Source organism: Bufo bufo, chromosome 2 (genome assembly GCF_905171765.1).
Source record: "Bufo bufo chromosome 2, aBufBuf1.1, whole genome shotgun sequence".
In the NCBI taxonomy this organism is placed as follows: Eukaryota; Metazoa; Chordata; class Amphibia; order Anura; family Bufonidae; genus Bufo; species Bufo bufo.
This window is the reverse complement of record NC_053390.1, coordinates 198,104,446-198,129,174: the sequence shown is the minus strand read 5'-3', so window position 1 is coordinate 198,129,174 and position 24,729 is coordinate 198,104,446. Positions and strand designations below refer to the sequence as shown.

Below are 24,729 nucleotides of genomic sequence, written 5' to 3'. Positions count from 1 at the left end.
TTGTCATCAGGATGCTTAAGCTTTTTCTCTGCCAGTAGAGCGTAGCATAGTACCATTTAGCAGCTGGACCTCACCCCACACCAAAACTGAGCTGGAACTCGTTCCTTCAACACAGCTTGTTTGGGGAAGGAAAGGAGTAGTGGTGTTGTCGGAGTGGCAGCACTACTTGTGACCTCGGTGGAGCAGCTCTTCTTCTTCCTTGGTGGGTTCTGCTCCGACACCATACATCCATCTATAGGCATATAACTGCAATTAGTCTGTAAAAATGTCCTCCCTTGCAAACAATAGATTCATTGCCCAAGGGAGTCTGTTTGTTCCATATATTACTATAATTTGAGCTGGCAGCAGAACCTGAGCAGAAATATCATGTATGGTAAGCGTCTAACAAATGAGGGAATGGTTGTGTAACTGCATTTTAAACTGGATAAGGATAGAGAAGGTGCTTGGTTTCTAATAACCCTGTTTAATTGCAGCAATGAAATCAGAGTATGACATCATCTAAGGTACACTCATACAAATGTGTTCAGACACATCCCTGCCTGGCAGAAATAAAAGGGAGGAGGACACAGAAGAGGGGGAGGAAAAAGAAGAGTGGTTAAGGAGGGACCAGCAAGAGGAGCCCGTCTAAAATTGGACACCGTGAGTTCCATGTCCAGTCCCTTCTGGGAGTCATCAGCTGTTGTACAAGCAGATTCTTAGAGGGTGTTTCATAGGCTCCAAATACCCAGCTGACAGGCCACAGGCTGCAAGCATGAACAGAAGGATATAAATAGGAGCCATTCACTGCAGCACAGAAGTTTACAGAACTTTCTCGGCTGATGGTTGTGATGTTTATTATAGCTGGTGCAGGGCATTTTCAGAACTGAAGCCAGAGGATCAAGACGCTGCTCTCACTCCCAATGACTCTGCTTAATTCTCTGAAGAATTTCTAATACTTCAAGTTTATCTTGGCTCAGTTTCATTCTACATATCCTTTCTTTGGAAGTAACTGATCATAGCCGCACACTTTACCTGAACGCTATACCTTTTTTATTTGGAATTATTCTTTTATATTTTGCTGTCACATTTTTATTTTTTTGGCACGAATATGGCAGACAGTCAATTGCCCTTCACTTGTCATTATCCTGCAAGTAGACTTAGCAGAGGCCGGGACCCTTTCCGAGAACAAGGCTTGTCTTCACGTATGCTGGATGATGATTTTGGATTTTCAGATGACTTAACCATGGACTGGCCAGAGTGGGCAAGGCCTAGGCTCACTACCTCCTGGTCAGGCCCTTTGAGATCAGGCCTGGCACGGACAACTGGTGCCTCCCCTCCCGGATACAGTGCTAGATACACAGGGTACCCTGAACCTCGTAACACTGTGGCCACCCCAAGCCAGCCCTGGAAGGTGTGTGTTAATGTACAAAGTTTCAAGCCAGAGGAACTGACAGTGAAAACCAAAGATGGATTTGTAGAAGTGTCAGGTGAGTGAATGGTAAACTAACCTTGACATAAAGAAACAATCATATGGTTGGCGCAGGACATTCACAATCTTTCGTACATGATTTAGAATGACAGAAATATCTGCAGATGACAACCATACCCACGTCAGATCTTTTATCCTTATACGGCAGGCTACCGACAGAGAAGGGATGAAGCTCTGAATTATCCAGCATTTGTATATACAGGATTTAGTATCATCGTTCTCCTGCCATAATATTTTAACTACTTCTACCTGAGAGATGTGCTTTTAGAGCAGTGACCTTCAGATGCAATCACAAAGCGTTTATATGTTTCCCTGCATTTAACAGCTATTGTGATAGACTAAGAGATTCTTAAAGGTACAGAACTTTCTAGAATAGGCACAATGCTGCACTGTAGGAGTTTCTTAACTCTTAAAGGGAACCTGTCCCCATGACATTGCGGTTAGCATGTTATAGATCAGGAGGAGCTGAGCAGATTGATATACAGTTTTATGGAAAACTATTCTGCAAAATTTGTCATTTAAGTCCCTGCTCTTGTTATGTTTAAGAGTCCTGTGGACGGGCCTACCTAGTGATTGACAGCTAACTTTGCATGACTATGGGTACTTACACACTAGCGTTAGAAGAACTGCCCGCCGGATCCAGAAATCCGCATGCAAAGGGATATCATTTGTTTCAGGATGAGGATTCGTCTGACAAATGCATTGAAATACCGGATCCGTCTCTCCGGTATCATCAGGAAAAAACGGATCCGGTATTATTATTTTTTAATGCGCAGACCGGAAAACTGGATGTGTCAATGCGGCAATTTCCTGAACACTTGGTATCGGATCCAGCATTAATACATTTCAATGGAAATTAATGCTGGATCCGGCAAGTGTTCCAGAACTTTGGCCGGAGAAAATACTGCAGCATGCTGCGGTATTTTCTCCAGCCAAATACCGTAAAAGGGGCGGAACGGAGGACATCCTGATGCATAGTGAACGGATTGCTTTCCATTCAGAATGCATTAGGACAAAACAGATGCGTTTTTTTTCCTGTATTGAGCCCCTATGACTGAACTCAATACCGGAAAACTTTAACCCTAGTGTGAAAGTAGCCTAAGCATACAGAGATAGCTGTCAATCACTAAGTAGGTCTGTAGACATGAATCCTAAGTTTAGAAAGCATAGAAAGAGCAGAGGTGTAAATGAATAAAAGGCAACTTATACAGAATCTTTTCCCATCTGCTCAGCTCCTCCTGCTCTATAATATGCTTTCTGCCGATTACACTGAATTTTCACAGTGACGGGTACCCTTTAAAGGGAAAATGTATGTTTTACGGGTTTGTGGATTAAAAAGCTATGTGCCTGTAGAGCTTTAAGTAAAGTACACCCTGTGAAAGTTCATCCTGATAGGGAGCAACTATAGCTGAGGAGACAACGGGGGAGATTTACTAAGCAAAACGTGCTAGGAGGCTCATCAAGGCTCAATTTACTTAAAAATCTGCCATACATGCCTTGTGCCAAATTTTTAATGTCTTTTAGACACTTTCTGCAGTTTTGAAAAGTGTCTATGGAAAGGGGTGTGGTTTAGAAAAGGGGGAGGGCTCAAATGCGGAAGATTGTGGCAGAATTTTGATTCAACATATTGGTCTAATGTAAGTAACCAATATTTTACGTAAGTGTGTAACATTGTCTAGCGAGATGAACCAAATCTATTACATGGTGTCAGTCACTGATAAATACCGCGTGTATTCTGCCAGCCTAGTCTAGTTTTTCGCTGTCTAAATTTAAGACAGTCATAATAAATCTGGTCCAATAAATTTATTCACATGTCGTATGAATGTACTTGGCTTAAAAGTTTAACTAGTTTCTAACAAGGGGAGTACAAAGCAGTGTAAATAAATACTGTACCCCACATGTTCCGCCGAGGTCACCATCATCATTCCATGCAGTGCGCATGCGCCGGCGGGATCTCGGCCAGTACACTGGATGACGCAAGAAGCTTACAGGGAGGGCCAAGCAAGAGGCTGCACACTAGGTGTTTTGGTTGGTTATGAAAAGTATTAAATGCACATTAGATATACCATTAGCCATACCATGTTGTAGAAGGCATCTTGAGGCAAAAAGCCATATAATTGATACTGTTGCCCAGGTGACTCTACGGGCCTTTTATTATCACCAGCACCATCAGAACAGCAGCAGTGTGTGGGGGTTAATTAAAGTTCTGTTAATATTTTACAGCATGTGTAGCCCCTGGGACAGCTTTTTACTTGTGCTGGAATATCCCTTTAATCTCTCCCGATCCTCTCAGCCATACGCATGCTTTGCTCAGGTAGTGACTGGGGAGAGGGAAGAAAGCCATAGTAAAATATCTCTGGAAGCAGCTTATTTTTTTTGAACAAAAGCATCAGGAATGTTGAAATCCAAAGTGCCGGATCTGACACCTGATGTTGGGAGAGTATCAGGAGACACATTAGATGGTGGGAACTGGGAAGTTTAGCCAACATGGATCTAATATGTATGGTTAGGTTTAATTTTCAAAAATCAATGGCAATGACTCCTAGCAATAAGTGGACCACATAGCAGTTGCTAATCATTTCTTAGTAATCACTGAATTAATGCGGTCAGTGTATTATATTGTATTACACTGACATAATGCTGTCAGTGTACTACAATAGATTCCAGGACTCTCAGGGACACAAAGCTTTATAAATCATCATAATGCTGTGCGATCCTGTCAGAGGAGCGGAGGTCAGAACAGGACCTCACACTGACACACGCTGCGAGTTTCACTCAATGAACTACGGTAGCTTGTGTGTGTCTGGCGTACGGCCGGCCACTTTCAGCTGGCATCTCTCCCTTCCCAGCCCAATTTGGCTACATGTGTATGTGTTTTCAGTAGAAAGAGGGGGTAAACTGCTGAAGACACCTCTGTCCCTCCTGTCCCTTAGATCTGCGATCAGGGAATCCATGGGTTTGGTTAATAATGTGTATGGCAAGCTACGTCATATAAAAGTATTAAAATTCAAAGGGGCCATCTACAGAGGCAGCACTCGGAGCTCTACAGAAACAAAAGATGCTTTTTGTAACACGTCTTAGCTCAGTGTTAGTGAAGGAGGTCCAAAAATTAGGGAGCTCTTCTATTTATTCAGAATTTCCTAATAAGGTACACTCCATTAACCCCTTAGCTACATCCGCCATACATGTATGGTAAATGTGGGGCTTTTAAATACGGTGTTGTCTCTTTAATCATAAACTTCTAGTAGGAATAATAGAGGAATTGTACAACTTACAGTTAGAAGACAAAGCGCTTCAGAATTTATTACATGGGGAATAGTAGTAAATCAAACAGACATGTCAGGAGAGGGAGCGGGTCCTCTTTAAGAGAGCAGTAGTGATGATTTAAGGAGTTGTTGAGAAAAATAAAAATATATTTAAAAGTTTTAAGCACAGTGAAAATTTATGAAAAAGGGCATATTCACCTCACTGATTCTGTGTATGTGATATTAATTACAGAGTGTAAAAAAAACCAAAAAAATAATACTTACCAGATCTATTTGCTCGCGACGGGCCTGCCGCTGCCATCTAGCTTGAAGATCTTGGGCGAAATCCCGTATGCGGTGCCGGCTGTCATGATGACATCATCTCGGGCCGCGCGAGATTTCACACCAGACCGTCAAGCGAGATGGCGGCGGCTGACCCGTCACGAGCAAATGGATCAGGTAAGTATCATTTTTTGTTTTTTTACACTCTGTTATAAATATCAGATGCCGCGATCATGTATGAACGCGGCATCTGAGGGGTACAATGACGAGAGCTGCGCAATCGCCGCTCCCTGTCATTGCACCCACTACTTACAAAGAAATGTGCTTCATGACGTCATCATTCGTCACAAAGCGGAGTTTTTTGTAAAATTCGGCGAAGCAGACTAATTGAATTTATGAATACTTCGCTCCCCACTACCGATCACTTTCACTGTCTCTCCTAGGAGTCCAGTCCGATTTCTGCTCCAAATCACATACACTTCTATATCACAGAACTCCGCTTCTCTCTACCCATCATATCCTGCGCTCGGTCGATCATATCCTGCGCTCGGTCGCTCGATGTCACCTGACATGTTCACTTTAACCATCTATTATTAGATCCCATGAACTACGGCATTCACAGATCCTGGTGCTGGTGTAAGGCTCTTCACTTGTTTCCATGGTAAACATTAATGAATAATAGATGAAACTGCAGCAACTTTAGTAGAATTCAATTATAATTATTGCCATTCCAGTGAAATCTTGATAAAGAAATATACTAACAATGTTACAGCAGAAATGTGTATTTTAGGTGAAATGACTTTTTTCCTTTTCATAAAGAAAATTAAAGCATCAGATGAAGAAGCATTGCTTTAAGTGGTTTTCCACAACTTTGATATTGATCACCTATTAATAAACTATGCCCTAAGTCAGTACCTCATCTGCAGACAGGTATTTTGGGGTAATATCCCCCCCCCCCCCATCCCATCAGTATAAAGTAGGGAAAACTGTCTAAAAGGGGTTATCCCATGACTACTGTAAAAAATGATAATCAGACATCATATAGTACATGACAATCTCTTTCTAACAAAGCTAGAACCAGCCCTGTACCTCACATGGATACAGAGATGCCACCGTTCATTGCTCTAGTAGGTTTATATCAATCTGGCAGCTCAAGGGGAGTGTCTATTCTGCTGCAGCTAAGGGGCGTGTCTTTTCTGCTGCAGCTCTCTACCTATCACAGCGTCGGAGGTAGTTGAAAGATGAAACTGAGCATGTGCGGCCTTCTCAGTGAGCCGGACAAAGAAATAAGAATGAACAAACAGCAGGTGGTGCTATACAGATACATTTTATTGAATGAGTGACTATGCTAAATGTTTAATGACATGCAATTACAAAAGTATTCAGATCCAGGTGATGGTTTGAAAACAGTAGAATATTTTTCGTGAAACAACCCCTTTAACTGGGTGGCTCAGGTGGTGTTGAAGGGGGGGGGGTAATATTTCTTCTTATGATGGAGAGTATGTAATAGATATAATTAGTCTTATAGGCCATGAAATGGTTCTCTGTGAAAAAGAATGCAAACTAGCTCTCTCTCAAAATAGAAAATAAATCTATGCCGAAGGGTAGCTATCCCATAAATTAATGTTTAACCACTTATTCCTCATACCTAGGCACTCTCCACCAGAAGAGTTAGAGTTGCAGCCCCCAGATCTCATACATTGGCCTCTCACCCAGCTAAGCCAGTTCTCTTTGCTCAACTGTTTCGAGCCAACCACCTGAAATAGCCTGAGTGGTTGTTTCAAAGGTCAAGCATTAACTTAATTATCTAACTTCCAATTTATTTATGTATTTATTTAATGCACTTATATAGCGCTACTATATTCCGCAGCACTTTACAGACATTAGCAGCACTCTGTACCCAATGGGGCTCACAATCTAAGGTCCCTATCAGTTATGTCTTTGGAGTGTGGGAGAAAACCAGAGTACCCGGAGGAAACTCACGCAAACATGGGGAGAACATACAAACTCCATGCACATGTTGTCCTTGGTCAGATTTGAACCTGGAAAGAATGCTGATTTGCATAACTTTTTCCCAGAGGTGCACTGGATGGACTATAAGTCTGCTCATTGCCATTAGGTGCTCTCCACATTGTGCCTGTCACAATGTCTGACCTTTTAAAAGCTCATAATTATGATAACCTAATAGATTTAAACTAATAAGTTTAATTGCACCCACTTAACAGACCATAATTACATAATTTTATTGTTTAACCACTTGCAGACAAGTTGTTAAAAATAGACTATATATGCCCAGGCATTCAACGTTAACTCTTGCAGAGATAGCAGCAGCACAGGGATCAAGTAGCTGCAAGAGTGGGGAGCCTTTTGTCAGTGACAGCTGCTTCTTGCTCCAGTCCTAGTGATCATGTGGTCCCTGAGGATGGGTAACTACACCAGCTGCCTGGTCTTCTTGGCAGGGGTCTTGGCTGGGTCTTCTTGGCAGACCCTGATCAGTTCCGCAGTACATGTCAGGAGGCTGCATTCCTCCTGTAACTGAGGGTAATATGTCAGGCACTGGTACAATAGAAATCAGCAGTAAAAAAATATATATATTCAAATCTACATCAAAATAAATAATAATTAAAATATGCCACCACCAACTCATGCTGTTAATGAAAAAAAAAGGGAAAACAGTTATTTTTCTTTCTTTTTTCTTTTTCTGGCTTTAAAATTTTTTTTTTTAAAAATAATAGTAATAATAATTAAATAAAAATGGCATAACAACAAAACATAACTGCATAACTTAAAATGCACAGAAAGGGGCACACGTTATTCAAGTAACCATATGGACAAAAGCTATGGCTTTCAAAGCTACATGTACTAATAGAGTGGAAAATGTATCTGTTCAGGAAGAGGAATAAATCTCCCAGTCTTGAACTGCTTAATGCTTAGTTAGGCTAGGTCTACACGACGAAATGTGTTGCGCGACAATAAGTCGCGCGACACATAGGGCACAACTACACTGCAACATGTGTCGCGCGACATTAATGTCACGCGACAATTTTTATAATGATAGTCTATGGTGTTGCACTGTGAGATGCAACATGCTGCGACTGCGACAGTCACAGAAAAATCCATCTCAAATGGATTTTTTTGCGACTGTCTCGTCGCAGTTGCAGCATGTCGTATGTTGCACTGCCACACCATAGACTATCATTATAAAAATTGTCACGCGACATTGTCGTCGTGTAGACCTAGCCTTAACCCCTTCCTGATGCAGTAATTTTCCATTTTTTTGCGTTTTCATTTTTCACTCCCTGCCTTACCAGAGCCATAACATTTTTATTTTTCCGTTCACATAGCCCTAGTGCTTGTTTTTTGTGGAACAAGTTGTACTTTCTAATAGCACCAGTTAATATTACATAGGATGTAGTGGGAAGTGGGGAAAAGATTCCAAATGGGGTGGAATAAAAAAAGAAAACTTGATTCTGCCGCAGTTTTACAGGATCTGTTTTTATGGAGTTCTTTATGCAGTAAAAATGACTTGTGCTCTTTATTCTCCAGGTCAGCATGATTACAGCGATACCACATATGTATAGTTTTTCTTGTGTTTTAATCCTGAAAAAAAAATTAAAAAATTCTTTTCATGCCATATTCTGACCTTTTTATAGTTATGTCTACAGAGATGTGTGAGGGCTAATTTTTTTCAGGATGATCTGTAGTTTTGGGTTGTGTACAACTTTTTATCGCTTTTTATTCCATTTTTTTGGGAGGTAAAGTAATGAAAAAAACGGCGAATCGACAATTTTTTTTCTGTTGCACCATTCATCATATGGGATAAGTTTTTTTATATTTCAACAGTATAGGCATTTTCACACGCAGAGATACCCATGATGTTGATTTTTTTTTATTGTTTAAGTATTTTGATTTTGTGGAAAGGAGGGTAATTTGAATTCTTATATATCTTTTATTTTTTATATTTTTTAAAACTTTCTTTTACTCTTTTTTTTCTTCTTTTTATTAGGTCCCCAAGTGGACCACAACATGCATTCATCAGATTGAAATTTGTGTAGGGTAATGGAATTTTCTCCATTATTCTATACAGAAATAGGCATACATTTAGCTCTAATAGAGGTCAAAGACCCCACAATGTCATGTATGGAAAATGACCATAAACTTCTATACATAACCCAAACACCATACAAGATGATCCACAAAAAGACTTTATTGTTGTACATACAATACAGACCAAAAGTTTGGACGCACCTTCTCATTCAAAAAGTTTTCTTTATTTTCATGACTATGAAAATTGTAGATTCACACTGAAGGCATCAAAACTATGAATTAACACATGTGGAATTATATACATAACAAACAAGTGTGAAACAACTGAAAATATGTCATATTCTAGGTTCTTCAAAGTAGCCACCTTTTGCTTTGATTACTGCTTTGCACACTCTTGGCATTCTCTTGATGAGCTTCAAGAGGTAGTCCCCTGAAATGGTTTTCACTTCACAGGTGTGCCCTGTCAGGTTTAATAAGTGGGATTTCTTGCCTTATAAGTCCTACTTAATAGACTGTTAGAATTTGTATTATGGCAATAAAAAAGCAGCTAAGTAAAGAAAAACGAGTGGCTATCATTACTTTAAGAAATGAAGGTCAGTCAGTCAGCCGAAAAATTGGGAAAACTTTGAAAGTAAGGGCTATTTGACCATGAAGGAGAGTGATGGGGTGCTGCGCCAGATGACCTGGCCTCCACAGTCACCGGATCTGAACCCAATCGAGATAGTTTGGGGTGAGCTGGACCGCAGAGTGAAGGCAAAAGGGCCAACAAGTGCTAAGCATCTCTGGGAACTCCTTCAAGACTGTTGGAAGACCATTTCAGGGGACTACCTCTTGAAGCTCATCAAGCGAATGCCAAGAGTGTGTAAAGCAGTAATCAAAGCAAAAGGTGGCTACTTTGAAGAACCTAGAATATGACATATTTTCAGTTGTTTCATACTTGTTTGTTATGTATATAATTCCACATGTGTTAATTCATAGTTTTGATGCCTTCATAGTCATGAAAATAAAGAAAACTCTTTGAATGAGAAGGTGTGTCCAAACTTTTGGTCTGTACTGTACATCAAGACAATAAATATGATAAAAAACGTATGAGAAAGTGCAAGAATATGGGGAAAACATATATCCCCAGCAACCACGGGACTAGAATGCGATTAAATAAAGCAGCTATACAGCCTGTGTGAACTAATGCCACCTGCCCATAATATGATAATTAGTCGGTACCAACAGGCATCCATATGGAATAAAAGCTAGGAACACCTACACTGTCTCCTAAGAGACAAAGAGTCCCACCACTACAGCTGCAAGCTAATAAACATGTATACAGGTACATACCGGGTGCATGAGACCGGCCCAACGTCCGTTTCGCTATCACGCTTTGTCAAGGGCCCAAACACCATTTCGTATGGTGTTTGGGTTATTTATAGGAGTTTAAAATAGGCATACATGTAAAGAGCCTGGAAGCTTAATACAGCCTCAAGCTCATTACTTTGAATGAATACCTTCCTCCATCGGGGGAGGCATTCCTGCCCGTGAGGCACACAATTCCGGATTTCCAGCTTCTGTATGAAACAGCAGGAACACACTAGCCATCCGCACCATCTTTAAAGACCCAACATCTGCGGATGTTTTAAAGGGGTTAAAGGGGCCATCCCAGGAAAATATTTTCAAACAAGCACCTGGATCTGAATACTTTTGGAATAGCATGTAATTAAAATATTATTGTAGCCACTGAGTTCTTCAGTAAAATGCACCTCTATAGCGCCACCTCTTGTTTGTTCTCCCTATTTCTCTGTTCTCTTCATGGACATGCTCAATTTTATCCTTCAGCGGCCACTAGCCCTATCTACTGTTAGAAGTTGTGATGATTACAGGGAGAGAGCTGCATAAGAAGGAACACGTCCCCTGAGAAAGGACATGCCCCCCAAGCTGTCAGCTTGAAATAAATCTAGCAGAATAATTGGAGCAATGAATGAGAAGATCTCTGGATACATGTGAGGTACAGAGCTAGTTCTAGCTGTCTTAGGCTTCTTTCACACTTGCGTTTTCATGCGCCGCCGCGCATGCGCCATGAGGACTTCTTCCTGGCCAGTATAGTACAGAGCCGCGAACGCGCATGCCGTCTCTGTACTATATAGGCCAGGAATAAGTCACCATGGTGCATGCGCGGCGGCGTGCGCATTCAGGACATTGCCCGGCCGGGAGAAAATCTTCAGTCTTCTGCGCAAGTGCGGCCCGGCCTAACTAAGCATGTGAATACCCTTTTAACATAAAAAACAACCTGCACTAAATAAAGAAGAAAAAAAACAAAAAAAATATCTTTTCTCCCCATAGCAACTAATCAACACCACAGCTTTCATTGTCAAGAACTTGATCAAAAATAAAAGCTGTACTGTGATTGGCTGCTTTGGGCAATACAATTTCTCTTTTAGACAGTTTTATATATCTCCTCCAGTGTATGCCATACGTGATTTCTATGACAAATCCAGCACAAATGTATTAGAGAATCCTGAGAATTCTGGTGTGGATGTGAAGCTTGATGTGCTGAGATTAGTCCTATCCAAGCCTAGAATGAGTGACGTCATGCAAAACTTTGCATTGTTCTCAAAATAGATCACAGTTCTGTATGTACAGAAAATCTTACTTCTTAGTTCCTCTCCAAAATTACTAGAATCTAAAATTATATGGAGTGTAAATTTCAGGGCTGTATAGTCAGTAAGCCAAAGTTCTCTGATGGCGTTTAAAGGGGTTGTCCAGACTTTTACTATTGATGACCTATCCTCAGGATAGGTCATCAATATCAGATCAGCGGGGGTCCGACACCAGGCGCCCCTGCCGACTAGCTGTATTAGGAGACAGAGCGCGCAGTGCACAAGTCCCGTCTCCCGTCTCTCTTCTTGTTCACCGCTGCTGTCTATGGCAAAGACCATAGACTGCAGCAGCAAACAGGAAGAGATACGGGAGACGGCACGTGAACACTGCGCTCACTTCATACAGCGATCTGCGGGAGTGTTGGACCCCCGCCGATCTGATATTGTCATCAATTTAATTACACTTTGGTACCAACTTCAGCTTCATTTGGTAAATTTGGTAAAATTACAAAACAGATACTGGTACATGCAGGCTTGGACTGACCCACAGGGGTACAGGTGAATACCCCGGTGGGCCCCTGAGCAAGATAGAAACATAGAAACATGGAATGTGTCGGCAGATAAGAACCATTTGGCCCATCCAGTCTGCCCAATATACTAAATACTATGGATATACTAGTCTTTCTCCCCCTGCACAAGTGGCACATAACCCAATAGACTGACTGTACTACATACATATAGCCAGTATGAGTAACAAACATTTGAATGTATCCGTATGGTGGACCCCCAAAATAAATTTTACTAGTGGGCCCTAGGCACCCCAGTCCGACACTGGATAGACATATGATATGATATTGGTAAGCTATGTGACTAGGTTCGGACTGGCGTACTACACACAGTACCAGAGGATCCTCTGGAGGGCCCAGTCTCTGAATCCAAAGTAGGCACCAAAGGTCCAAGAGAAAAATCCCATTTGGAGCTGCTTTGGGGCTAATCATTGGCCACTAGGGTCCATTTCTTTGATTCTATGAGACTTTAATAACAATACAAAGGTCGGGCCCTGCCCCTGAGAACAAGTTCCTCTAGTGGGCCCAAAGAACCCTAGTCCTACACTGTGACATGATAGGCCTATAATGTGCTAGATATGGGCTGCAATATGTTGATGTATTTGATTAGTACATTTATTTTTAGATGTTAGGAGAATAATACTATCTGTAGGACAACTGGTGTGTGAATATCTTCAGGGCTGCAAATGACCCTTCTGACATGTTCAGTAACAGCTGCGCCAAAGGGCCATGTGCATGAGAATAGATTAATGAACAGCTGATAGGGAGGGTTGAAAGAGAGCACCAAATAACAGCTCAGATTATTCTTATAATTAATATGCGTTAAAGAATCTGACTAGCTTATTGCCATATCATTGACTCCTACTTGCTACTTTTTAATCCAATAAAAAAAAAAAAAGGTTCAAAAGGGCGGATGAAAATAACTCAGAAGATTTCCAGCAGTGATTGCGTCTACTCACAGATGTAATTGCTGGCTCTAAAGTACCAAACATTAGCATAAAAATGACTTATGACTAACAAAAAAGCTAATAAATGTCTCCCATTTCACCAACTTATTTAACATATCTGTCATTGAATATGTTATAAGGTCAAGAAGGTGAACAATCTCTATAGGAGAAAAAGGTATTAGTTGAAATATGTACTGGTAAGTGAAATCAAAATGTGCCTATAAAACAGGATTATTATAATAAAAAAAGGAGTACCTGACCTAATTTCAACCAGGCCCCTGAGCATTCCGTTTTTCGTGATGATACCTTTCCAGAGATATGGCCTAGTTAGTTATGCTAATTTTGCTTGGTTTGGCACGGAGGCAGCAACCACCTCTCTTCTCTCGAGGTGGAGTCTTCTGCATCACTCTGACACTGGACAATGATCGGCCCAGTGTGGTCTTGGGAGATAGAATCACAATGATCTGCTTGGTTCCTACCTGGATATTAGACCTCAACATATATATTTTTTTCATTATTTGACGCCGTTTGGATGTAAAAATATATCTATCATAAGATTATTTTTGTACTGATATTTAAAGGGGAAACTCAAGGAAAAAGATGTCCTAAGGCCACAAATGCTCTGTAAAAAAAAAAGCGGAATTTATACACCTTAATAATTCCCTGCCACTGCAGTTCTGATGGTGCCAGGTCTGGCTGAATCCTACTTACTGCCACTATGACAGTGAATATTACTTAGCCAATCACTGACTGATGTCATGAAACGCACAGATATGTCTACTTCTTTGACCATCCAAAAAATTGGGTATGCCCTAGTATAGAGCCGCATAGTGTCTGTGGTCTCATAGGCTCTAGTAGTGGTGTCATATGTACAGAGCTATACTTCTAACAGGGAAAGGCTCAAAACATATGGCATTGTATGGGGCATGGAATTTTTACTCATTATTGTGTACTATATACCTGTTTCCATAAAATACTGATACAGGGTATTGATAAACCGGCTTCCACCAAATATTGATTGAGGCCTGCGATACACCAGCTTCCACCAAATATTGATTAAGGGGTTTGATTTACCGGCTTCCAGCAAATATTCATTATTGGGTTCTGTATACATGTTTCCACAAAATACTGATAGAGGGGATTGATATACCTGCTTCCAGTAAATATTGATTGAGGCCTGCAATATTGTCACGGTCCCTCCCATAACAGAGGTGAGAAGATAGGATAGACTATCTGACAGGTCTCTCTGTTTTTCTCCTTGTATGTTGTTGTTTGGCAGGATCTTACCTTTCCTCAGGTTCTGCTTGTTATCAGTGATGAGGCTCTATTTAGGTCCGCCTCACACTGCTGACCATGCGGTTAATATTTCCTCTTGGAGTTGCTAGAGCTTGTGTGTCTTGGATCTCCTGCTTCTCCACACATCTCTAAGCTAAGTACTAGTTGCCTTTTCTGTTTGTTGTTCTCAGGTGTGTTTTGGTTCTAGGCCTCAGGGAGACGTGGGTTTCTTCATCTGGGAAGGAACTAGCTGTCTCGACTCCTGCTACCTATCCTAGGGCTCGTCAGTTTTAAGAGGGGAAAGGTATACGACGTATGAGAATTTCCACCATCAGGATCTGCTCATACTGGCAGGAGTAAGGGAAAGGCCTAGGTATTACTAGGGAAAGGCCTAGGTATTACTAGGAGGTCACCATCCCTTTTCCTTAGCTTTTGGGGCCTAGACTGTTGTCTATTTCCTTTTGTGTGTATCTGTGTTTTCCCCTTCCCCTTTATCCATGACATTATCAACCGCCCAAAAAAACTGTATCCTTTGTGTTTTTCAGTGCAACTATGGATACTGTTTCTGCACTGGTAGATCATATGCAGGGGCTGTCTTTGGAGGTAGCCGACCTCCGTACGGCCGTTGCACAATTTCAGAGACCACAGGCGGAGGGTTCCGGCAGCGGGAACCAAGCCTGCCCTGAACCTAAGGTCGCTCTCCCGGATAGGTTTTCCGGGGGGGAAGTGACAACTTTGTTCGGTTCAGGGAGTCATGCAAATTATATTTTAAACTACGTCCTAACTCTTCTGGGGACAAGAGTCAAAGAGTGAGGATTATTATTTCATTACTTAATGGTGACGCTCAGTCTTGGGTTTTCTCCTGCCCAACCGGATCACAATTCCTCCAGTCTGTGTTTTTTACCGTATTTACCGTATTTACGATGACCCAGATCGGGTTTCCCTGGCCAAATCTAAGTTACATGGTTTGAGGCAGGAAGAGCGTTCTGCAGAGTCCTATTGCTCTGAATTTAGGAGGTAGGCAACTGATACGGAGTGGAATGATCCAGCTCTCCGTAGTCAATTCTGTCAAGGGCTGTCTGAGAACCTGAAGGACGCCTTGGCATTTCACGAAAATCCAGAATCATTGGAGACGGCCATGTCTCTAGCTGTACGTATTGATAGACGCCTGCGAGAGAGATCTAATGTTACTCTCGCCCGGGACGTACTATCATATGGGGAAGCGGTCTCTTCTGACACTCTGGGTAAAGAGACACTCGAGCTCTTGTCTGGTGATGAGCCAATGCAATTGGGGCAGGTAACTCCTGGACCAGGTGATAAAAACGTTAGGGTTAAGAAAAGACATAGCTTTTTCTGTGGTAAAGGAGGACATTTTGTTAATGTATGTGTTTAGTCCTCTTCTCACTCTTGGTAGTGTGGGTGGGGAATCTGAGAATGTACTTTTGTCATTTACCGGTAGTACCCGATTTCTCCTGCCTGCCAAGGTGGCGCTAGACTCTAAAACTGTGGAAATGGAAGTATTTATTGACAGTGGAGCAGGGGTTAACTTAGTGGATGGCCAGTTTGTCTGTATGCATGGTTTGACAACAAGCTCATTAGACAAAAACATTTCTGTGTTTGCGATTGATTCCGCCCCTCTCTCTCAAACGTGTCTGTCTCAAATGGTACAGGACATTCGCCTAAAGGTGGGAGATTCTCATATCGAATCCATTTCATGTTTTGTGCTGGAGGGTTTGCCTGCTCCTCTGGTGCTAGGTTTATCATGGTTAACCAAACATAACCCTACCATCGATTGGCAAGCGAGATAGATTCTCGATTGGAGTGATTACTGCATTGACAACTGTCTCAGCACGTCGCTTTCTGTTGTAACTACTAAAATGTTACTTTCTTTCTTTTCAGATTTTTCTGATGTTTCCCATGAGGGTGGACACCAGGAGTTGCCTCCTCATCGGGAGTATGATTGCCCCGTCAACCTTATTCCCGGAGCTAGATTGCCAAAGTCTCGGTTGTATAATCTTCCTGAACCCAAGCCAAGAGTTTGGCTAAAGGTCATATTAGACCATCCATATCACCAGTAGCTGCAGGCTTCTTCTTGGTTAAAAAAAGGATGGAACTCTTAGGCCATGTTTGGACTTCAGTAAGCTTAATCGCATCACTATCCGTGATCCCTATCCCCTTCCTTTGATCCCCGATTTATTCAATCAGATTGTCGGCGCCAAGGTGTTCTCTAAATTGGATTTGAGGGGGGCATATAATCTGATAAGTGTCAAGGAAGGGGACTTATGGAAAACGGCCTTTAATACTCCTGAGGGTCATTTTGAGAATCTGGTCATGCCTTTTGGTTTGACCGATGCTCCTGCTGTTTTTCAACACTTCATCAATGACATTTTTCATCATCTGGTGGGCAGGTTTGTGGTGGTTTACCTGGATGATATTTTAATTTATTCCCCTGATATGGAGACGCATGAGGATCAGGTGAGACAGGTCTTACAGATCCTAAGAGAGAATAAATTGTATGCTAAAATGGAGAAATGTATATTTGTGGTCCCAGAACTGCAATTTCTGGGGTACCTACTCTCATCTTCGGGTTTTTGTATGGATCTGGAAAAAGTCTGTGCTGTGTTGGACTGGGATCGACCCGAAGATCTGAAGGCACTGATGCAATTTTTGGATTTCTCAGTCTGGTCTGAAGAAGCATTACATGCTTTTTCAGCGATAAAGGAATGTTTTGCTTCTGCTCCTATTGTGGTGCAACCTGATGTGTCACAACCATTCATTGTGGAAGTTGACGCATCAAAGGTAGGGTTTGGAGCAGTCTTGTCGCAGGGTCCTTCTCCTAGCAAATGGCGCCCTTGTGCTTTTTTCTCTAAAAAAACTCTCTTCTGCTGAAAGACATTATGATGTAGGTAATAGAGAATTGCTGGCCATTAAATTGGCTTTTGAGGAATGGCGTCATTGGTTGAAGGAGCGATTCATCCCATCATGGTAATTACTGATCACAAAAATCTGGCTTACCTGGAGTCGGCTACACATCTGAACCCAAGGCAGGCCAGATGGTCGTTGTTTTATACTATTTTTAATTTCATTGTCACTTATCGCCCTGGGATTAAAAACGTCAAAGTGGATGCCTTGTCGCATAGCTTTCCGGGGGTGGGGTGATTCGGAGGATCCTGCTCCGATATTGGCTGATGGGGTTATTGTATCCGCCCTTTATCCTGAAGTTGAGGTAGAGGTGTTGGAGGCCCAGGGAGAGGCACCTGATTCCTGTCCTCCAGGGAAATTGTTTTTCCCTTCGGAACTACGACACAAGGTGTTTAAGGAACATCACAATACTGTTCTTACGGGACACCCTCGAATTTAGAATTTTTATCGCGAATATAGGTACTTTGAAAATTCGCGAATATTTTGAATATAGTGATATATATTCGTAATTTCGAATATTCTATTTTTTGTTTTTATATTCATTTTTTTTTCTTTAATCAGTACACATGATCCCTCCCTGCTTCTAGCTTGTGGGCCAATAAGAAGGCTACAATATACTTGACTTTAGGAGTAGTGTTGTTTGCAAATTTTGCTCTATATTCTTTTTTTTTTGAATATTCGCTATATTGCTATATATTCTTGTTTTAGCAACATAGCGAATATTCGAAAAAAAACGAATATAGAGCAATTTAGCTAATATAGTGCTATAATCTTTTTTTTTTATAGTTGTAACTTTTTTCCAATCTGAACTTCAGATGAGAAAAAAATTACAACTATTAGACAAAGAAGATTATAGCACTATATTAGCTAAATTGCTCTATATTCGTTTTTTTTCAAATATTCGCTATATTGCTATATACCGTATTCTTGTTTTAGAATATTACGAATATTCAAAAAAGCGAAGTTATAGCAATATAGCGAATATTCGAAAAAAAACGAATATAGAGCAATTTAGCTAATATAGTGCTATAATCTTTTTTTTAATAGTTGTAATTTTTTTTCCAATCTGAACTTCAGATGAGAAAAAAATTACAACTATTAGACAAATAAGAATATAGCACTATATTAGCTAAATTGCTCTATATTTGTTTTTTTCGAATATTCGCTATATTGCTATATATTCTTGTTTTAGAATATTACGAATATTCAAAAAAACAAAGTTATAGCAATATAACGAATATTCGAAAAAAAAAACGAATATAGAGCAATTTAGCTAATATAGTGCTATAATATTCTTTGTCTAAAAGTTGAAAAATTCGCAATAAAAATTCGAAAATTCCAAAATTCTAAAACGAAAATATATAATACAAAAATACAAAAATTCGCATATTACACGATCATTACCTTGCCGATTTTTTTTGTAAAAAAAATCATACAATATAACGAATATTCGAATTTGCGAATATTCGACGAATATTCTACGAAATATTCACAAAATATCGCGAATTCGAATATGACCCCTGACGCTCATCACTAATCCACTGTGGATCTCATTTCCCAGAGATTCTGGTGGCCAGGGTTACGTAAATGTGTTGAGGGCTATGTGGCAGCTTGTGAGACTTGTGCGCGTGCTAAGGTGACTCATACTCGGCCTTCAGGATCTCTACTTCCCTTGTCTATCCCATCCCAACCCTGGGCTCATTTGTCCATGGACTTTATCACAGATTTGCCTAATTCCTCTGGGAAAACTGTGATTCTGGTGGTTGTTGACCGCTTCAGCAAGATGGCGAACATTATACTATTATCAGGTTTACCTAATACCAAAACTCTCGCTCAAGTGTTTATCGATAACATCGTGAAACTACACGGCATTTCCTCTGATGTGGTATCTGATAGAGGGACTCAATTCCCTCTATTCAGAATCTGGAAGGCGTTCTGTACTCGTCTGGGAGTCCAATTGTCCTTCTCTTCTGCCTTTCATCCTCATTCGAACGGACAGACTGAGCTCACTATCCATAATCTGGAGACTTATTTGAGATGTTTTGTCTCTAAGAATCAAAAAGAGTGGTCTTCATTTTTGTCGTTGGCCAAGTTTTCCATAAATAACTGTAGACAGGAGTCCACTGAAAGGCATGGTTCCATTCGCAGTTTGGCACATTTTCTGGTACTGAGACTTCTGGAATACCTGAAGAGGAAAGATTATCCTCTTCGTTGTCATCTATTTGGCGGAAAATTCAAAACAATTTAAATAAAATGGGCAAAAAGTATAAACGTATGGCTGACAGGAGACGTATGAGTGGTCCAGACCTGAGAGTGGGTGATTCTGTGTGGCTGTCCACCAGAAACATTAAGTTGAAGGTACCCTCTTGGAAGTTGGGGCCAAGGTTTATCGGGCCATACAAGATCTCTGCCATTATTAATCCGGTGGCTTTTCGTCTTGAAGTTCCGCAGGCTTTTAAAATTCATAATGTGTTTCACAAGTCATTGCTTAAAAGATATGTTGAACCTGCTGAACCGTCCTCCCTGCCACCCCTTGTCATGGTGGAAGGTAAGCTTGAGTTTCAGATTGCCAGACCAGTATCTCATGCACTGGAAGGTTTACAGTCCTGAGGAAAGAATGTTGGTTCCGGCTACCGACGTGAATGCCAGTCACCTTGTGAAGGCCTTTCACGGGGCGCATCCTGATAGGGTTGGTCCTGGGTGTCCAGAGGTCACCCATAGAAAGGGGAGTACTGTCACGGTCCCTCCCGTGACAGAGGTAAGATCGGATAGACTTACTGCTCGTGAGGCTATCTGACAGGTCTCTGTTTTCCTCCTTGTATGTTGTTTGGCAGGATCTCACCTCTCCTCAAGTTCTGCTTGTTATCAGTGATGAGGCTTTATTTCGGTCCACCTCATACTGCTGACCATGCAGTAGATATTTTCTCTTGGAGTTGCTAGAGCTTGTGTGTCTTGGATCTCCTGCTTCTCCACACATCTCTCAGCTAAGTACTAGTTGCCTTTTCTGTTTGTTGTTCTCAGGTGTGTTTTGGTTCTAGGCCTCAGGGAGAGTGGGTTTCTTCATCTGGGAAGTAACCAGCTGTCTCGACTCCTGCTACCTATCCTAGGGCTCGTCAGTTTTAAGAGGGGAAAGGTATACGGTGTATGAGAATTTCCACCATCAGGATCTGCTCATACTGGCAGGAGTTAGGAAAAGGCCTAGGGATTACTAGGAGGTCACCATCCCTCTTACTTAGCTTTTGGGGCCTAGACTTGTGTCTATTTCCTTTTGTGTGTATCTGTGTTTTCAACTTCCCCTTTATCCTTGACAGATATACCTGCTTCCACAAATACTGCTCTTCTATAGGGTCATTTTGAAGAGTTGGCTGAGTGGCTCACTCAGTCTTCCGCTTCTGCACCCTCCTCATCCTCTGTATCTGCACCCTCCTCACTCTCTGCTGTGTGCACCCCCAAAGACACCACCACCACCATAGACCCTCCACTCAAGTCAGAGGAATTATTTTCCCATCCATTCCCAGACCTTACCGATGTGCAGACATTCTTGGCATTGATTGAGGAAGAGGAGGTAGCAACGGCTGCCTCCCAGCGGTCTGACAACAGTACCCAGATCAGCCCAAGGAGGGTGGTCCCCGCTGTTGCTGCCTACTCCGAGATCTCTAATGTGAGTGGTGGTGAAGGTGACGATGATGACGTGTCGATGGACGTGATGTGGGTGCCCACAAGAGAGGAAGAGGAGGGGAGTTCAGAGGGAGAGACGGAGCAGCAGATAGGGAGGAGAAGTAGGCAGAACTTGGAGTGCACAGGAGGCAAAAAGCAGACTGCAAATGTATCTGGAGCGACCCATCAACCATGCATGGTCACATCTGGTGCTCCCAGGACGCCGGCACATGGCTCTGCAGTATGGGCTTTTTTTTTTACGTGTCAGCTGCTGACAATAGTGTTGCCATATGTAGCCTGTGCTGTCAACGCATAAGTCACGGTAAGCCTAACACTCACCTAGGGACGACCGCCTTAAGAAGGCATCTGGCCTCCCATCACCAAGTCCAGTGGGAGCAACACCGTCAGAACCCACAAAGCCACACTCCCGGCGCTCCACGTCCTGCCTCTTCTCCTTTCTCTTCCCATTTGTCCTCCACTCCACCTCCCACCGTGCCATTGTCGCGTTCATCTGGCAAAAGGCAGGCTTCCGTGGCCCAAATGTTCTAGCTTAAAAGGGGGATGACGCCGGATAAACCTCTTGCCCAACGGCTGACCGCTGGCTTGTAAAAACTGCTAGCTCGCCAACTACTGCCATATAAACTGGTGGATTTGGAGGCCTTTAGAAGTGTCGGTGCCAAGATACATCTGACCACAGACACGTGGTCTAGAAAACATGGGCAGGGAAGGTACATAACTTTTACTGCCTACTGGGTGAACCTTCTGACAAACTGTCAAGCATGTAACCCGTGGCACCCGTGTGGATTTGGTGTTACCGCCATGGATTGCATGCAGGCCTGCCTCTTCTTCTCCTCCTCCTACTCCATTCTCCGTCTCCTCCTCGGCTGACTCCTCCTTTTCCACTACTACCGCCTCTTCCGCTGCACCCGCCATGCTCCCCAGAACCTATTCGATGTGCCAGGTGAGACGTTGCTATGCTGTGCTGCGGTTGTTGTGCCTAGGAGCCAAGAGCCACGGTCCTGCACTCTTTTCAGCTCTGCGGTCACAGGCCGATCAGTGGCTAACCCCATTCAATTTGACAGTTTTTAAAGTAGTGTGTGACAACAGTGCCAATCTGCTGAGCGCACTGAAACAGGGCAAAATGGCACACGTCCTGAACTTAGTCGTGCAGAGATTCGTTGCCAAATATCCCGGGGTCAAGGACGTCTTGCGGCAGGCCAGGAAAATCTTTTGCCATTTTAGAAGATATTACACGGCCATGGCTCGCCTTGCTGACATTCAGCGGCAACACCACGTGCGATGTCTGATTTGTGACTGCCTGAAGCGCTGGAACTCCACCATGTACATGCTTGATAGGCTGCTCCAGCAGGAACGTGCCTTTAATGACTACCTGTACGAACTCTGCAGCAGGACAGGTTCTGGGGAGCTAGGTTATTTTTCACCGCACCAGTGGCTGCTCATGCGCGACGCATGCAGACTTTTGCGGCCATTTGATGAGATCACCAAACTGGTCAGTTGCAGCCAGGGCGCCATCAGTGACATCGTACCTTACGCCTTCTTTATGGCCTTCTTTCTGGAGCGTGCATTGCGTTGTGTCATTGATCAAGCCGTTGAGGAGCAGGAAGATGAGGAAGTCGCAATGCTGAATGGATTCCCAGGGGGGGCTACTCCATCTGAGACAAGTCAGTAGGAGTCTGAAGAGGAGTCAGAGGAGGATGGTGCCTGGGAAGAGGAGGAGGAAGAGGAGGAGTAAGAAGAGCAGGCTTTAAACTTTTCTTGGATCCCTGGTGTTGTACGTGGCTGGGGGGAGGAGACAGAGGACGACATTCTCCTGGGCGATGAGCAGGAGCCAGGCCACTCCACCGCTTCCAATTTAGTGCAAATGGGGGCCTTCATGCTCCAGTGTTTGAAGATGGACCCCCGTATAAAAAGCATAAAGGGCAAGGACCAGTACTGGGTGGCAATGTACATAGAGCCCCGATACAAACACAAAATGGCAGACATGTTACCAGCATCACAGAGGGCTGTCAGAATGCAGCATTTCCAGGCCTTGCTTTGAGAGATGCTGCATTCTAGTGTTGCGGGCGCTGGCAAAGGAATTTCCACCTACAGAGAAACAGTTGCAGATACCAATCCTACAGCGCATGCAAGAAGAGGGCGGTTTGAAGATGTGTTGGTCACTTCGGATATAAGATCATTCTTGCAGCCAACCCATAGAGAATCGCCCTCCGGATCCAGCCTCAGGGAACGCCTAGACTGACTACATCGGGTTAACAGCCGATGTGGACACTCTGAGAAGCAAGGAACCCCTTGACTACTGGGTGTGCAAGCTTGACCTGTGGCCAGAGCTGGCACAATTTGCCATGCAACTCTTGGCTTGCTTCTCGTCGAGTGTCCTGTCCAAAAGGACATTCAGCACAGCAGGGGGGATCGTGACCGATAAGAGCACTCGCCTAGCTCACAAGTAGTGTGAACTACCTCACATTTTAAAAAATGAATGAGTCATGGATTTTGGAGGAATTCAACACCTGTGACGACCATGTTTAATTGAATTTTCTCATGCCAGCCCACACATATCCGCCACAAATCAGAACAAAGAATGGTCCCTCTCTTATGTAAATGCAGTGGCATAAAAGGCCTTTTCTGTCCGATGAATGCCTAATGTTTGGGGCCAAGGAGGAATTCAACACCTGTGACGACCACGTGTTATCGAATTTCAACTATTATCATTTGGGGATCTTTCAAGAGGGGGGGATTTCGTTAGCCATATTTTTAATCCTACTTTATATTTTTAGTTCTTTTAAACATATGTATTTGACATGTATTTGTACTGGCCTTCAGTAAAATTGATATCGAATGACTGTCTAATATACCCCCAGCCACATAATCACTTGTTCTTTTCTGTAGGTTGAATGAATAATTTTTGGGGCCTGTACTCCACTGGCCTGCAGTAAAATTGTTATCGAATGACCGTTTAATATACCTCCAGCCACATAATCACTTGATGTTTTCTGTCCGGTGAATGCCTAATGTTTGGGGCCTGTACTCCACTGGCCTGCCTTAAAATTTATATCCATTGACCGTCTAATATACCTTCAGCCACATAATCACTTGATCTTTTCTGTACAGTGAATGCATAATTTTTGGGGCCTGTAATCTAACTGGCCAACAGTAAAATTGTTATACGGTGACCGCCTAATGTACCTCCAGCCACATTATCAATTATTTTATTCTGTATGGTGAATGAATAATTTTTGGGGCCTGTAGTCCACTGGCCTGCAGTAAAATTGATACCCATTGACCGTCTAATATACCTCCAGCCACATAATCACTTGATGTTTTCTGTCCGGTGAATGCCTAATGTTTGGGGACTGTACTCCCGTAGTCTAAAATAAAAATTTTCTAGGCTCCAGCAGGGCACATATTTGACAGTTTCCCTTTAAGACGCATAAAAATGGCCCCTGATTAAAATACATATTTTTTGTGGGAATTTTTGCCATTGATCCGCCTTTGGTATGTCAATGTCCACATTGTGGGATGATTTGTGCACTTCTAGTAAGTATTTGGTGGCTGCAAATATGACCTGAAGGTCTTTCAGGTTCGCCCGCCATTAAAGTTAATGGGGCACGCCACGAACTTGCGGTTCGCAAACATTTGATCACGTTCACAAATCTTCCCGGCCAATGTTCGTCCATCACTACCCAGGACCTCTGTTGTAATGATCGTGTGGAT

At 42.6% G+C, this 24,729-nt stretch overlaps 1 protein-coding gene across 1 annotated transcript in view; it reads left to right on the top strand.

The window, feature by feature from the left end:
- The first annotated feature begins 596 nt into the window (after nucleotides 1-596).
- The window catches only part of HSPB8 (heat shock protein family B (small) member 8), an 84,361-nt gene continuing 60,228 nt past the window's right edge, over nucleotides 597-24,729 (top strand). Inside the window, exon 1 of the mRNA XM_040416016.1 lies at nucleotides 597-1,466. Coding sequence (XP_040271950.1) covers nucleotides 1,088-1,466 — 379 coding nt within the window. The 5' untranslated portion in view covers nucleotides 597-1,087. The remainder of the gene's footprint in view (nucleotides 1,467-24,729) is intronic.